General features: G+C 44.4%; 1 protein-coding gene across 1 annotated transcript in view; it reads right to left on the bottom strand.

Annotated features, from left to right (window-relative positions):
- The window catches only part of CACNG4 (calcium voltage-gated channel auxiliary subunit gamma 4), a 40,034-nt gene that overhangs the window by 5,048 nt on the left and 18,383 nt on the right, over positions 1–16,603 (bottom strand). Inside the window, exon 2 of the mRNA XM_075111250.1 lies at positions 2,060–2,143. Within this exon, the coding sequence (XP_074967351.1) occupies positions 2,060–2,143 (84 nt within the window). The remainder of the gene's footprint in view (positions 1–2,059; positions 2,144–16,603) is intronic.

Here is a 16,603-nt window from a genome sequence, read left to right as displayed (position 1 = left end):
TCCTCTAAAAACAGCCATTTTTTTCACTGATTTCAATAGGGTTTTGAACCAGGGCTCTGTTCTGCCAGCACCACAATGTTTACATTTATCTGAAGCCTATATTAGATTGGTAACTGTGAAGCAAGCTGAGACCCCTCATGCCGCTTTTTCAGGAGCACAAGATGCATGCAGCATTGGAGCCTTTGTCTAAGCAAGACAGGAAAAATAAGGGTTACCCTCAACATGGCCCTCCAAGAGACTTGTGCCAAGAAATGGCTAAAAAGCACAGTGAATGATATGGAGAGAGCAGATTGCGAAGGTGTTGCACAGAGGGCAAAAATGAGATGGAAGGTCTCATGTCTCCGTTGAAACAGGATGCGAATATCCCCTTGTCTGTGTCTAGTTAGACAATGATTTGGTTCCTATTACATATACGTATGAGCTCATCTCTTCTGGATTTAGCTACATAACCTTTCAGTAATCTCTAAATCAGCCATATGCATTTTAAGCGGAACTGCAGTTTTTCTTATGAAAGTTAAAGCAGAGGAGTCCTGTTATCTGTGCAGACTATGCGAGGATGAGCTCTCCTCCATGGGGGGAGCAGCTGAAGTCTGCTTTTGCAGAAGACAAAGGGTTGAACCAACTTGTTTTTAAGGTCTGTACTTAGTCACTTTGGAAAACAGCTTTTAGGAACACCCATCGCAAATACGCTTACAATCAATTTGCCAATCTCATGTCTTACTGCGGAGCTGTAAGACTGTTTTTCCCAGTTCTCCCTTTTTGCCAAATGAAGAAGGCATAATACGCTTTTATCAAGACGCTACTTAATTCCTCTTTCCTTTACAGTCCTTTCACTAATGATGTTTCTTTCCTAAAGCTGACTTGGCATCAATTTAACACTGGTTCCAAGGCTTTGTATAAAAGATAAATGCAGCTGTGCTCACACTCTGCCGGTCTGCCTTTGCCTGAGCACTGAAATCATGTCACCCAAGCGCTATGACTGATCTAAATTGACAAGAGTAAAGATGAAAAAAAAATCTGGGTTTTATTCTTTCTTCTTGTCTTAGCAACCAGAAGTTGTTTCCCAGAAGTAAGAAGAAGGGCAGAGTGGTTCTCCAAGTGGTGTTTCAGGTAATTAATAGCAGTGTAATTGAGGAGTGTTTTGCCTTGCTGGGTGTATCAGCAGCAGCGTCCCTCACTGCTCCCTGAAGCTTTCCCAACACCTTGTGAGCTGCAGTTCCTTTCTCTAGTAAAGGGCAATGCTTTCAGCTTGGCTTGCCAGCTCTTTTGTTCAGAAGGAACAACTAGGCAAGGCATCCTCTGGGGATGGGGAAATCTAACTCAAACTTTGCAGGATTTGTGAAGTTTCACACTTGGGTTCCAAGATTTCCTATCACCTGAGTAAACGGTCGTGTGGAGGAGATGAAACAATTGCCCTTATTTCAAGTGCCAGGTTGCTGGATGAAATTAACTTCTGTGGCGGACTACACACCAGCCCAGAGCAGCAATGGCCGGCTGTCCGTGCAGGGAAGCCTCAGCCCATGCTCATGCCGAGATTTTGCTGTTAGCTGCAGAAGTTTCAGCTTCCTTCCTACAATGCAGTAATTTCACTGGAGGGGGCGGTGGCTCAGCAGCTGCAAAGGATGAGGCTGGCATAAGGGTTGGGTTTAAACGTTAGGCAAACCTTCCTATTGGGCTGGAACCCACTCCTCAAACCTGTTTTGATACACTAATCAGATAAATACGCCCTCTGCAAAATACCCTCTGCTCTGGGAATAATAGCTGTAGTTTTCATTTGAACAATTTCCGTATAATGTTTAAAGAATGGGCACCACAGTCGTGACCATTCCCCTGGCTGAAGGAAACCCTTGAAATCATGGTCCCCAAGGATCATGGCTGTGTCACCAGTAGCATGAACTGGACATACGTCACCACTGCTCTGTGCCACCCAGTTTGGGCCAGACTTGCAATGAGTAAGACTTGGATTGCACTCTACAGACACTCTACAGAAGAGAAGTCCCGTAAAGTCTCTCTGGCCATGTCTGTTAATGCTGGGTATTAGGTATTAGCTTTCACTTACGGAGAAGGTATTCTGAGCTGTCGTGGTCGTAGTCATTGTCTTCAGGGAAGTGGTTGATTCGGAAGCAATGTCCTTTGTAGATTCCTAAATGAAAACAAAGCAAACACAACACATAAGTAACAGAACCAAGTAAACGCACTTCTGCCAGCTCTGCTTTATTTCCTTTTCCTCCCAGGCTGTATTAAGTAAATTATTCTCCTGTAGGGTTGGTTACTGTTTTTTTTTTTTTATGCCATCAAGAAACCATCTGTAAGGTCATCAGTTTTGGGCAGATTGGGTTGAAGCCTAGCTGAAGGAAGGGAGAGCCAGGATTCCTGGGCTCTTTTCTTCAGTCTGCCATTAATATTGTTCTCTTGAGTTTTTTAATCTCTCTGTGCTTTACTTTATCAGTGCTGTGCTTATCTTACAAGCATACCTAGTTTGCAAAGCTTCATTTTGTTCCTATAGTGACTGTCACTTTGGGTCCCTGCTCCATGGCTGGGGCTCCACAGCAAAGCTGATTTCCAACCAAGTGCCCATCACCCTTCCTGTCTTGTCCCCAGTGAAGTGCTCGTTTCGCTTATCAGAGCTGGTAAATGTTGAACTGTTGGAGGCCTCTTCAATTACTCGCTAGGCTTGGAAAAAAGTCCATAAAGCTCTTCCTGCTGCCATTTAAACCCATATGTCCCTCTCAAGGTTGGTTCAGCTTTTAAATGGCATATTTGTTTAGTTAACTGGGAGCCTGTACAGTAAGTCAGGGCATGAGTGTGCACTCCTGATACCTGAAGCAACAATGCCAGAGCTGGCTGGATGAGCCCCTTGCTCGGCTGAACAAGATGAGGTTCCGCACTTTGTCCATCTGGGTAAAGCTTTATGCTAGTATTTTGTATTATCTTCTACCACGGTTACCCATAGCCACATCCTGCCTTAGCTGCAGTCAGGTAGCTGAGACCGCCGTTACACAGCGAGCTGCACAGGGACCTCTCCCCAGAGAGCTTACTGCAGGAGCGAAGCCCTGAGGTGTGATTCTGCCTTGGTGCTTTCATTATTCATTAACCAGCGCTTTTGTGCTCAGGAACATACATCAGCCAGGATGAGTTATCCTCTGCACAGGAGTTTCCGTGCTTACAGCTCGAGCTGGCAGAAGGATTTAAAAACCATCATTTAATACTACTTTAGCAGAAGCACAGCTGCAGTCTGTAGGATATAAATGTGGATTTATTTCACTACCTATTACCAATGATTACAAAGATCTCAAAAGAATTACTAATCTGGAGGATTTCGATTGAACCCTGTGAGTGTCAACTGCAGGTTTGCTACTACAGTGCATTTAATTCTTCCAGTAAATGCTGTATCTACTCTAATTGCGGTAACGGCTCAGGCTTTCTCTGCACAGCACTTCAAAAGCTGTGAACAAGAAGTAAGTGGCTCACGTCACATCTGTAAGTGACACACCTGTCCTGTCTGCCAGGCGGACGAGATCACTTCAGCTGGGACTGCTCCCGCTAAGCATGTTTGCCCATGCATCCCTCTGTTTGCCATCAGCTGTTTTTTTGCTCCTGACGGCTCTCCAGCAAGGCAATCCAAAATTCAGATTTTAAAGATCCCAGTGCTTATTTTTATGGCAGTTCATGCAAGGAAACTAAATCTCTCCCAGCATAACAGGGCCTCTGAGACTGGATGGTCATTTCTTTGAGTCTCTTCATTATGCTGTGCCAATTTAGAGGGAATACATTCAGAGTATGATTTTTTTCTCTCTCCTATTCATTAAGGAAAAATTCTAAATAACCTTCTCACTCTAATTTCCTATGGAAATCAGCTTTTCAATGACTCTGTGCTCGTGTGTATGGGTGGGGCTGTCTCTCAGTCTCTATGAACTTCTCCAATAGCTTTTAAGGGAGTTGGTTGAACTTATCCAGAGCTGATAGACAAGTAGAAGTATCACAGGCAACTGAGCTCCCACAACTTCCACGCCAACAGGTAGATGCACGAAGGAGAGAGCTCTGTCCACTGAAGGCTGCTGAGTGAACTTGCATGTTCACAGGGCGTGGACATGGGCGACAGCCCAAATAAATGTCCCACTTCCAGAAACTCAATTAAGAGACAAGACGTCTGCAAGACTCAAATGTTCCCCAAGCCTCTTGCGTTTGCAGCACTGATGGATTGGTGGAGAGTTTTGGCCTCTGTAAAATGACCTCATGTTATTAAACTTCCAAATGAAATGGGCCTCTTAGCAGAACTTCCTCTTACGTGGAGGCCATGAAGCCACCCCTTCCACGACAGGACTGATATGCATCAGCAGGACAGGATGGGTTGTTACTAGCAGTGTCCGGGCTTTTCCTCATTTATGTTTGGAGACCTTCATTTGCTTGTGCTTATATCTGGAGCCTGTCACATGAAAGAGTATTATCAAGTCTAGCAGAGGTGAAAAACAATAATTAGCCCCAAACAGAACATTCTAGATGAGCTTTAGCATTCTTTTCTATTTCCAATTCTTAGGGATATTGAGATTGGTCAATTGGGTGGAAGCTACGGAAGCTTTAAAAGCACAACAGCGGAGTCTGACTTGTACTTAAACACAACAAAACTGAGATTTGGTGAAATACCTGGCTCCATGCCCTAGCACGTGAAGCAATGTAAAAGAATAAAACCCATGAAACAGAAGAGGTGGCAGAAAAGGAAACACCTCCATCAAAATCAGTAACAACTGTTCTACAGCATCTGCACAAGGCCTCAGTTCCTCGAAGCTCTTCTCAAAGACTTCACAGAGGATGCCTTGGTGAAATGTGTAGACAAACGTGGCCACTGGTCCACGCTCAGTAAGGCACACATGGGCTGTTTTCCACACCAGGACGTGACGTGGAAGAGAGATGCTTTTTCTTTGCTTGAGTATGTGGGTGCAGTCCTTATATACTCTGGAGAGGAAGATGGAATATTTAACTTCTACTTCTGTACCCACTAGAGAGAGATAAATAAACTGCAATCACTGCCTATCAGATACTAAAATATTGAGAAGCACTTCTGGATACCTCTTGAGACTAAGATATAATATCCCACTGAGATGCTGTAAGTATTACTTCTTTCTTTGAATGATTACTAATATGTTTTAAATTATGCTTTTAGAAATACCAATATTATAATGCATTTTTTCTTCATAATAATAACAACTTTGTTCTGAATTTTGAGCCCAGACTTCAGGATCTGGGTTAATGATAATGAAGAGACAAATTTTCTGAAGTGTTGCTGATGGTGTAAGAACATTTTTTTTCCACTGGTTGCAGCGTACTTAGCTGGCATTTAAAAACTAAAAATTGTTTGACTCAGTTTTACTCTGTGTTCAAGGGCTTCTCTGACAAGATTAGTACTTCCTGATCTCACTAAGTGTTGTTCAGATAACTATAATTAGAGTGTGATGTACTCAGATAATGTGATAAGGGAGGGGATTGTAGTGCCTAAGTGAAGATTAGGCTTTGTTTTGGGGTTTAAGATCTCAAAGAACACAGGGTTTTCAACAGTAATCAAAGTAGTGAGCCCAAATTCTGATTACATACTACCTTCTCCTTGCTCTTTCTCAAATAATCCTTTAATCATCCTGCCTGTACCATTGCAGAATTGTTCACTGGGGTCTTATTTTTTGATGACTGAGAGCCATGGTTAATGCTGTAGGATGCAAATGCTTATTAACTTTGTTTGTGGCCATGCTTTACATGATCACACTGTTGTTGGCCATACCATCAGCCGTGTCTTTGAAACAGCCATTTCCTGTCGTTAGTATTTAATGACGACACCATTCCCGATGCCCTGGCAGTGTTTGCACAAATCAGCACTAAGATAGCGCACTTAAATGTCTGACAATATTCATCAAGGCAGACTGTACTATTGTTTCCTCCTCTCCCCTAGTCCTGAAAACTATATACAAGATCTTTCCGTAACGTTAGTGTTCTGTTGTCATTTACAATAGGTTTCCACCATGTGAGACGCTAGCAGCTTTGCGGTAGAGGACCTTGTCTGCCGGGTACTTCTGTTAATAGCAGTTTTCGTCTCCTTGCTCTGAGCATGAGCTTACGGTAGGCGATATCTGATAGCAGTGGGAGACACATGAGGATAGATGGGTCGAGCTGCTGCCTCCTTCTCCATGAACAGCTTCTGCAGAGCTATTGCTCAATTAACTATTTAATCTTCTAGCCCTCTCACCTGCCCTTGGTGAGACTATGCAGTAAAACATTGGTTTTCAGACTTGGCTGAGAAGCCTTTCTTGTTTTCTTATGGGACACCAGACATTTGCAACCTCCTTGGATCAAACTCTCCCCTGCCACCACGCCACATTCTTGTAGCTCTTGAGCAGCTACAGATACTTAGTGTGCACTCATGCACACTATTAATAGAGTTAAGCAGGGTTTTCTCCTGAGGGGGGTTATATTGATGGAATGAGTGCTATGAATGTCAGCTGCAGAAATGGTTGCATGGCTACATCAATTACCTGCAGGCAGGTAAACACACCCCATATTTGTCCAGCCTAAAATCCCACAAACCAGCTGAGTTCCTTCTGGCAAACATGGGTCTTCTGGGGTGGTTTGAAGGCATGGAAGGAAATGAGTTTTGAGATTATTTGACAGCAAGTGCTTCCAGATATAGGGAATACATGTTGCAAGGAGCTGACTGTATATTAAAAATAAGGCAATCAGTAAGGAACCAGGGGAAATTTGGCCCGGTGGTTCTGCTTGTTGTGTCTATTTTGTGATTAAATGTTGTGTGTTGGTTGCAGGGCCAACCGTTAGCTGACTTACTGCAACGCTTGAATATCTGAATGTTTAAATGACAAGTTTTCTGAATATATCAGCACAGAGATGTTTGATTGACAGATAATATCAGAGACAACAAGAAAAGTGTGACATGCAGAGCGGGGCTGTTGTATCAGCAGTTGCCTGAACACAGTGTCCATCTGAGCATGCCATGTGGGATTGGGTTTCCTTTATGGCAGGCTTTACACTTCCTTTGGACCACAGTGGAGAACTTCTAATAAAGTGAGTGAGAGTATGTCAGTGCTGAACTCTGCCAGGGCAGAAGAGAAACAGTTACACATTTTTTTCCTTAGGAATATTTCTTAGCTGACAGGTTCTGAAGCCCTTTGCAGCATGATTTGAGCAATAGTGAGCAAAGGAGATCAGACATGCCAAAAAATGTTCCTCTCCACAAAATTTATAGCACGGAGTCTATTTGTGTATTCATTTCTTTGATTGTCTACCAGCACAACTCCCCTGTCTCACTGGATTGACACACAATGACAAATGCAGCTGACGAGTTAACTTTCTTTTCTCTTCATTCCTCTCATCATAAAATAACGCGCGAAGAGAGGAATGGGTGGTGCACCTCCTTTTACTTTCAAAACCTGCTTTATGGTGCTGATGGTCAAACAGGGGCTATTATGCTCCTGAGCTCTCCATGCAGGCCACAAGGAACAGCATTAGATACTTTTTTGTAACTTGGCACCTTCTATGTTAAATTGTCCTGAGTTCGATTATTTGTCTCCTGCTGTTTGCTGAGAATTTCACAGGCCTGTCCTTAAGTTACTTGAATGAGCACAGATCCTGTGAGCCCCTGCCAGAGGATGTTTAATGCTGTCATTATAAAAGAAATCATGAAGTATTGATGCAGGTTGTGTGCAAAACATACCCCATGTGAATTTGCTACCCCACATTGCTGCTGTACCACTGCCTTCATTGCCGTGGAGGATGGAGGCAGCAGAGAAAGAAGCCTCAGGAGGTTAAATACACATTTATTGGGTATCTGCCTTTGAGAAAAGTTTGGCTGTTGTGACAGCCTTGCAAAGCTTGAAACTTCAAAGCATCAGTTGTTTTTGAGCCAGATGCTGTTTGACACCCCCTGAGTCCTGCCAGTCTGGGAAATATTTGTCCATATGACAGTTTGTATTTTTGTTTCCTCCTAAAGGTTAATTTGATGAAGAGCACTGCTAGTACCTGGGGTTATTGTCATGCTATTGCCAGAGTAGGTCTTGTTTTCAGAAAATGCTTAGTACCTAACAAGATTAGAGGTCCACTCCCATGACTGTGGGCTAGCATGGGACCATAAACCTGATGACCACCACTAGCTGTCCATGCATGTCATGATCAGGCCAAAGCAAATTCAGCTCAGCTGAGTCTTTAAAACGAAATGGTCTTAAATCTTAACGATGTTTCTCTACAGGTGTTGAGATAGTGAAATAATAATCTTCTATTTTTCGTCATAAAAGTCCTTTCCTTCTTTCTCTGTCTTTCATCCCATAACTCAGAATTCACTTGTTTCTCATTGTGGGGAGCTGAACTGCCTACTTAAGGGCCAGAGTCTGATTTCAGTGCAGTGGACTCAAATCTGTCTCACCCAGTAACAGCAATATCAGAATCTGGTCTTCTCCCTTTGCTTTCTCCCCCTCTATTTCCTGGGCAAAAAGAAAATTATTTTAAAATGTTCAAATGTATGAAATTTGCCCCACTTTCTTCCTTAGGAGCTGTCAGCTCTAACAAACCCTTTGGGTTCTTCTTTTGATCTATTTTCAATTGTCTGGTGGGCAAAGCAAAACTCCTCCTCGAGTCTCTTATTTTCTTCTGCTGTGACATGAATTTCCCCATCTTCCAGTCCTCCCCCTCCACTGCCTACAGACCCTCTGCTGCTCAGAGCTTTTCATCCGTCCCCTCAGTGCCACGTGAATAACTACCAGTCACTTTTGCTGCCTGCTCCATCTTGCTCTGCTTTAACGTTTTTAAACGCAAAACACCTTCTTCCCGGTGTGTTTAGCACCTCATGAGGGCTCAGACCGCCCCGGCGGCAGCGGCGCTGGAGGAGACGCGCACCAAGCCGCTCGCAGCTGCTTCTGCCCACGCGCTTGCAAATGAGCTGGTGTTGGCAGGGGATTGCGCTCCGCTCTCACCTCGGCCTTTATTCTTAGCGCTCGCCATTCCCCTTGAGTCTGGCAAAAGCATGTTTTCTCTAGGAACAGGTGTCAGTTTATCTTGTCATTTGACTTTCTCAGTCCCACTATTAACCTCATTCCACTTCTTCTCCTACCTTCGTATAGTCGTTAATGCTCCCTCCTGTATTTGCCATAGAATTTCAATGAGAGAAGACCCTGTCTTATACCACCACTCTCAAGTATTTACTCTAGGATGTTATAACCTGCTTTCCCCAACTTGCCTGCACCGCGGCAGTGTCTGCTCTGATTGCCTTTTGCTGTCTGCAGCTTCTCCTTGGTGCTCCTCTGCAAAGCCCTCTCTGTTGGAAGCAGAGGCAGCTCACAGTTTCTCCTTTCACCCTATCCCCGCAGAACGAAGGCTGTGTTGCTTTAGCACTTGCATTGCTTTTTTTCTACAGTGGTCTCAAACTGTAGCGGCACTCACGCTCCGCACTGCAGAATAGCCATCTCCACTGACCCGAGTGCCAATTTCACCGCCATAGATAGCAGCTGGTGAGGTTCCTGCTTGGGCAGTTTGACCTTCATGTCACCACCCTTTTCTAACACTCTTGAGTTTCCTGTGGCCCAGATGTGGTGCCTTAGCTGGTCTCCTCCAGATCCCAGTGGATGCTCACCGCTGCCATGTAGGAGAAGACATATCTCAGGTGATGAAGAAGTCCGCTGTTTGGTGGTAACTTCTAGTTCTTGCTTGAACAATATCACTCTTTGAGCGATATTATTTTGGCATGCTGCAATGCAGGACATAACACCTAAACGCTATTTTGTACAGCCTGGTAAAGCATCTCCAGATTCTGGATCACCTACACCAGAAGGCATCCAGGGAAATGCCAACCAAGGCTCAGTCGGTTTTAATTCACATGGGTATATACAGCCTCGGCGGCCAACCTTCTGTTTTCAGCTGGGCAAATATCATCAAAGGTGTTGTGCATTTGTATTTCTGTGTAAGAAATGAACAGATGCAGAAAAGGTGCTTTGCCAAAGACAACTTTAAAATTCTATGACAGCCTTTTGTTCCATTATAAGATTTTGAGACCTTGAGTGACGTTAGAAAATCCATGGCAGTGAAACTCGTTTCCCAAAGATTCACCTCACCTGCACATCTGGGAGCTAATAAAACACATCACAGTGTTCTCTTCAGTCATTACAAAACTGCTGCCAAAAGTACTAAGTGTCCTTGTGCTACCACAGTGAATACCAATAGTATCAGGGAATTGGAGGACAGCAGCAAAGTAGATGAGAGTTGATTGTATGTTACACGTTGTGTTGAGCTACTTAATGTCAATTTTCTTCCAATGTTCCTCTCACAAACCAGCATTTTGGCCACATAAGTCATGACTGAGGTTATTCAGCAATGCTCCTGTCCCTTTCCCAGCTTCCTCAGCCAAATAGCAGATAAAATAGCGTGCTGTGTTATTCCACCACCACTGCCCAGGCATCCCCAGTAGCCCCTCCATGCCTTGCTGACAGTTTTCCTACTACCATTTGCAATTTGCTCCTTATTAACCATGTCCGCCTGTGCTGCTGCCTGGATAGCAAAGTGGGGGAAATTTCAGGGGGATTCTGTGGCTTATTTTAGTCTTTTCTTTGTTGCTCCTTTTAATGGAGCTTATTGAGGGAGTGAGTCTGTGTTTCCTAGGAAGAAACACTGACATACTTCCAGCCCTGATGTACAGTTTGCATTTTGTAAATCATCTGCACAGGAAAACAGGGGCAATTCCTCAACCTGGGTATGACATGATTTTTTGGGGGCAATGCTGGTGATGTTGCTTGAGGAACATTTTCAAGTCAGAGCTAAGTTAGCCCTGCCATGGCAAGCTTTCCCATGCCTGGCTCAGTCCCAAGAGACTGTCAACATTTCTAGTTGCCATGGGGTTGGTAACTCACTTTTCTGTGTCTGCTTTTCTATCTACCACCACAGCCCACACTTTCTGTGTTCTACCTTCACACCTCGTCTCGTCCTGCATCTCATGCCGCAGTCCTTTATCCCGGCAGCCCAGAAGTTTATCTCACCGCTCATTTCTATACTTTGCTTGGCTGCCGCCTTGCCAAAGCTGTTTCTGGGCGGCTGATATAATAATTCTCTCCCTTTTAAAATTAATTTGAAGCTTGGATAGAAACCTCCATTCGAGTTTTGCAGTTGGCTCTGCTACCATACATAAAATTGTTCTAATGCTTGAGGAGTTGGTGTTGGCTTTGTAGGTGAGCCTCTTCACCCATCACAGCTTCAAACTGAAAGTCATCCTCCAACGAGTTTCCAGCCTTTTACTTACATTCTGGTCCAAAATGCCTTAATTTAAAGAGGTACTTTAGTAACCAGCAGTGCTTTTGGCACAATGTGTCAGACACTAACTGGTTATTCACAACCGTAACTACGCAGTGGCCATCATAGCTCCCACAGCTCAGAGAGCAGTGGGAGGTAAGCTGTGGTGGCCTGTATGCTAGCCAGGATTCAGCTATAGCTTGATTTGGATGAAAATCCACTTTTTTGTCCCCCAATATTCTTGATCCTGACATGCATTCACCAGTACAAAGACTGCTCATTCAGGCAGATAGCTGCCAGTCCATCAATCATTATAAGAGAGCTGAAATGCCAAATTGTACCGGATGCAATTTCAAGAACAGATAGTCATTTTGTCTGAGGAAGCGTTCATATGCTACAAAATGACAAATCGTGTTTATTTTCACATTGTCAAACTGTGCTTTTTTCCTGTGTTGGCACAATTGGAATCAACTTTCCCTTAAGGGCTAGTTTGGTTTTTATCCATCTGGTTTCCCTTACTTCAGTAAGTCATCAGTTCTCCCTCATTAACATGGTGGTCAACCAGGGCTTGATGGTTTCAACTCTTATGATCACAGCACGTCTATAAAGCCTGTATCATGGCTCATCACTACCCGGGGGAGGAAATTTAAGGAAATGGACATTCACGTCTCTTCAAAGTCTCTACTGAGTTTATAATCTGAGACATAGTCACGGTCACATCTGGGGAATAAATACTGTTCTTGAACTACATGAAACATACCCAGTACAATGTGTGACGCTTTATCCCCTGCATCTTCTACCACCTCAGCTCTCATACACATGCAGCCTTCTTAATTTCTACTTTTAGACCCTCTTTAATTGCCTTTTTTCAGGTTCCCGAAATATCTTCATTTCACAACAAGCAAGGTTTGCAGCAGTCTAAAATTTAAGAAACAACTCTCCAGAACAAGGACCTGGGTAATCCTTGGAAACGTTTGGGGTAGCACGCACAGAATGCTTCTGTAGTGGAAAAACCCTCCAGATCTAGTAGGTGGAAAAATGGTTCATATTATTGTTACTCCTTGTGAGATTTCTTGGTGTAGCAAAAGTTTACAAGGCATCACGTAATTACCTCTCTGCATAAAATGAATTGTCTGCTCTGATAGCAGAGACCACCTCTAACCTGGCATCTAGAACTGAAGTCTTTACAAACTTGCTTTCGTCTCATTCATGCACCACAAAGTTTTTCCACAGAAAAAAAAGTGAGGGTTACATTGGAAAGTAGTGATATAGGACCTCACTAGTTAACTGATTTGGAATATGCAGGATATTTGTACAGTCCTGGGATCTTGTAATGTTTCCATGTCTCTTCGATCCATGGTGATTCATCATAAGATGATGGCATTTAGAAAAATAGTTAGATATTGAAGAAGCAATAGGGAAATTTCACTCCATAAATCAACTTAATTGAAGGAAATGCTTGCAATATGTCTGCCTTCATAATGCAGTGACCTTGAGCTGGATCTGCATTCATTTTGGAGCATGTCTTCCTCATTTCTATGCCAGCTTGTTGAGTTATACATAGAAGCTAAACCTCTAGAGATTGATCATGCACAATCAATGATGTAGGACTGAAACAAGGCAGATGACAACGGGGAATCTAAAGGTTAGGAGAAGGGGGTGTAACTGCCAAACCCTGCTGATGGCTGGATTTTGGGAAATGCAAGACAAAGGTTTCAAAAGTCATCCGCGTGATGTATTAGTGGAAAAGACTCTCCACTAGGAGAGGTAAGTGTGGTGCATCCAAGAGACTCTGTTGTGTAGTTGAATACCCAGGGCTAATGTCTAACCTTGGGAAAAAATAACAGAGCTGCTGGTTAGAGAGACTGGGTTCCAGTATGAAAAAAAATAAAAGTAACAAAATACTTTGCAACTCTAATATATCCTGGAAGAAAATATAAAAGAAATATGAGGGACTTTTTAGCTTGAATTAGAGTTATTACTGATTTGCTTATTCCTGACTCCCAGCAGTATACGCAACCCATAAGGTGCCATCTCCTCACAGAGGGTGGGTGCTGGCAGGCTTGGGTTTCTCGTCATTTGGTGGTAGAAGGTGCCTTGGCAGCCAGGACGGTGCATCCCTGGCTGTGGCCAGCCTCGTGCAGGAGATGGGGCAGGCTGGTCTCACTGGTGCACACTGAGAGGGGGAGGAAAATCACGAGCAGCTCTGGGGGAATAAGGGCCTTGGGGAGGACAGCAGAGAGCAACGTAAAAAAGGAGGAGGGAAAGGAGCGCTTCAGAGCAGAGCGGGGAGGAACAAGAGGTGGTTCGCAGGGGAGGAGGAAAGGAAGCTTGGAAGAAAATGGGAGGGAGAGCGAGCTGAGGAGGAGGAGGAGGCGACGGGAAGGGTGGGCAGTGGGTGGCCGGAGGCAAGGAGAGGGCCTGGGAGGAGAGCAGGAGCTTGGCAGATTGGTGGTGCCTGCAGAGACGGGGACCAGATGGCGACCTGGGTCTTCCCTGCACAGCTCTGCCTGCATCCACAGCCCTGCCCGGCTGAAGAGTCGGTGCTTATACTGCTGACAGAAGGCAAGGGGATGCACGAAGCCACTGCCTGATGGAAATTAAGAGTCTGAAACTTATAATTCCCAGGACTGATTTAAATTATTACAGTTAACAAATGACCTAATACATAAAAATGGAGATGGCTACCAAGTAGAACTGTTTAAATGAACACATGCAGAAGAGTCTTCATTTGGCTCCTGCACCTGAAACTTTCTATTTGCTAATGCAAACTAAGCAGCAACAAATAAAAATTATACTGCGAAAGCAGCATGACCTCTTTAAGCTTTAATTATTCATTAGAACTGTTTTCTTCTCTGCTGAGATTCAAAGCAAGACATTTAAGCGGGTTCCTCTCAGGTTTAGGGAAGATGTAACTTCCTTGTTACACCAGCTAATAAATACAACTAAGCACAATGGCCCAACAATATCTGTAGAAGAAGCATTTAGGAAAAATGTGTTTAATGAATCAGAAGTGCCTTAATCTAGTCAGTCTTGAAAAGCAAAGCGTATCATGCAAAATTACAATGCACTAAAGCACAGATGCATAAATATTTCATTGTCGAGATTTCTGAGTTTACTTTCTTCTCTTTCTCAGCATTTCAGAATTGCATTTTACTAAGAAATGACTCTACCTGCATCAGGGAAGTATAATGGTGGTGTTAGCTTTGGGCAAACCAGTCTGGGATCTCAGGCTTGGATTTAAATAATGTATCTGAGAATCCCAGCTCTTAGCAGCATCGGGCACATCTTCCATTGTAACCAGAAATGCTTATTGCTTTTTGCTGTCCTAGGATGGCATGGAAGTGACTGGCAAGGTTTACAGCTGGAAGTAGAAAAACCAAAAAAATTGCCTTTTGCTGGACAAAAGGCAGGTGACCCCGTGCCCGGCAGCACAGGCTGTCGTGCCTTTGACTCCCTCACAGCCCTCTGTCTTCAGTCTTTCATCTCTCTCCCTGCCCTTGTATAACAGGAGCTCAGGGACCATATTTCCTCTCCAGTTTTGAAAGCAGGAGAAGACCAGTTTGTCACCACCTTGGCGAGACCTCCCGAGAAGTACGCAGCTCGGGAGGCAGGCAGTGGCTCCGACCGCCTGGGAACAGTGCCATGCACAAGGGGAGGTTTACAGCTCCTCTCCTTTTCATACATTTCATCTGGCACAATGCAGAGCTGACAGCTCCTCATTTCCAGGTATTACAAACTCCTCTTCCTCCACAGGAGCCTGTATAGGCTGTCTGGGGTCCCACATGCTGAACCCCCTCCCAGGACAGCATCCCTGCAATGGTCCTGGCAGATGGGCGCAGGCAGCCGAAGGGCAGCTTTCCAAAATCCGCTTCTCTTAACGGGGCCACACTCTGGTACTTACTCAATCTTTACAACTCAGTGATATGCTGCCAATATATTTTTGCCAAGGAGACAAAAATACGTCTCTTCTTCCTACTCCCTCAGCCTATGAAAAATCTCAGTTGTGTGCAAAGAGACACTGTGTGTGTGTGTGTCTGTGTGTGTGTGTGTGTCTGTGTGTCTGTGTGTGTGTTGGGGGGGGATGAAATAGAGTTTCTGTTAATTTATTTTCCAGTTGAAAGTCTGCCTTGTAGCAGGGAGGCACTGCTTTCCCCGTGTATAAATGTGGGCAGAAAAGCCTTACTTTATGCTGAGCAGAAATGGCAGCACATGCAGTGGGAATTGGGAGCAAATCCTTTAACTGCTCCATGTCCCACGTTCTTCTCTCTAGGATGGCAGCATGATGGCTTGTAAATAATTTGGGGGTTTATGGGTCAAAGAGCCCGGTATTAGCAAGGTTGCCTAATAGTGGACAAAGGAGAGATGCATAATCCTTCTAAGGTGGGGAGCTCTCTGTTTAAAAAGTGCTTCAATCTCCTCAAGGGCCAGAGAGACTCCAGGTATTTAACATGTTAACCTAAGTTAACTTCTAATTAAGCAAGATTCTCCCACACAGCCATGGTTTGGGATTCTCGCTATGCTCTCTGAATGGTTTGGGTACTTTAAAAGCACCTGGTACAAAGACAAGGGATTGGAGGCTTTTTCTAAGCTTCACAGCAACTTTGCAAACTACATGCTCCAAAAAGGTATATTTCTTTTTCCTCCTTCCCCTCTCTTTTCCCCCAGACCTCGCATGACTTCAAGGCATCAAATGTTAATGAAAGTTTGCCAGGCTTCAAGGGCTGTGAAATGGAAGTAAAAAATCCTGCACCATAGGATGGGTCTAAAAATACATGGTCATGCTGAAATATCAACGGGCTCCAGCAGCTCTTCTGCACACAGTGCTACTGATGCATCAGGGCTTTTTTCCCCACATAAGCTCTTGAGAAAGTTTTCCTAGTGACTATAGATTACTCACGCTCTAGAGACTGGATTCACCGGGTTGTCTGCCAGCAAATACCTACTGGAGAGTGAGGATCTGCTGGTGTCATTTAACTCTAACGGTGCTGCGAGGGAAGTGCCAGCATCTGAGTGGGGATGCACCAATGCAGCCCTGCTCTGCTGTGATTCCATCCAGAGGACTCCTAAATGTGATGTCCATCCCTCAGGATGAGCACAGCCCAAAACACCAGCCCTGTGGGTCTGCAAAGCTGAGGCCTGATGCCATGCTGCTTACCATTAGGGTCTATCTCCTGGGCTCTACTCTTTGGTGTCATTTATCGTCCGGGGTCCTGGGATTTGTAAGCCAATTTCTACATTTTTACACATGGCAACACCTAAACCCCTGCAGGGATCTGCTCCTACATGCTCTCTCGAGTAGGAGAGCCATACCCTCATGAGACGTCAATGCTTTTCC

This window comes from Phalacrocorax aristotelis, chromosome 16 (assembly GCF_949628215.1).
Source record: "Phalacrocorax aristotelis chromosome 16, bGulAri2.1, whole genome shotgun sequence".
In the NCBI taxonomy this organism is placed as follows: domain Eukaryota; kingdom Metazoa; phylum Chordata; class Aves; order Suliformes; family Phalacrocoracidae; genus Phalacrocorax; species Phalacrocorax aristotelis.
Note: the sequence above shows the minus strand (reverse complement) of the source record. Positions and strands in the feature narration are given on the sequence as shown.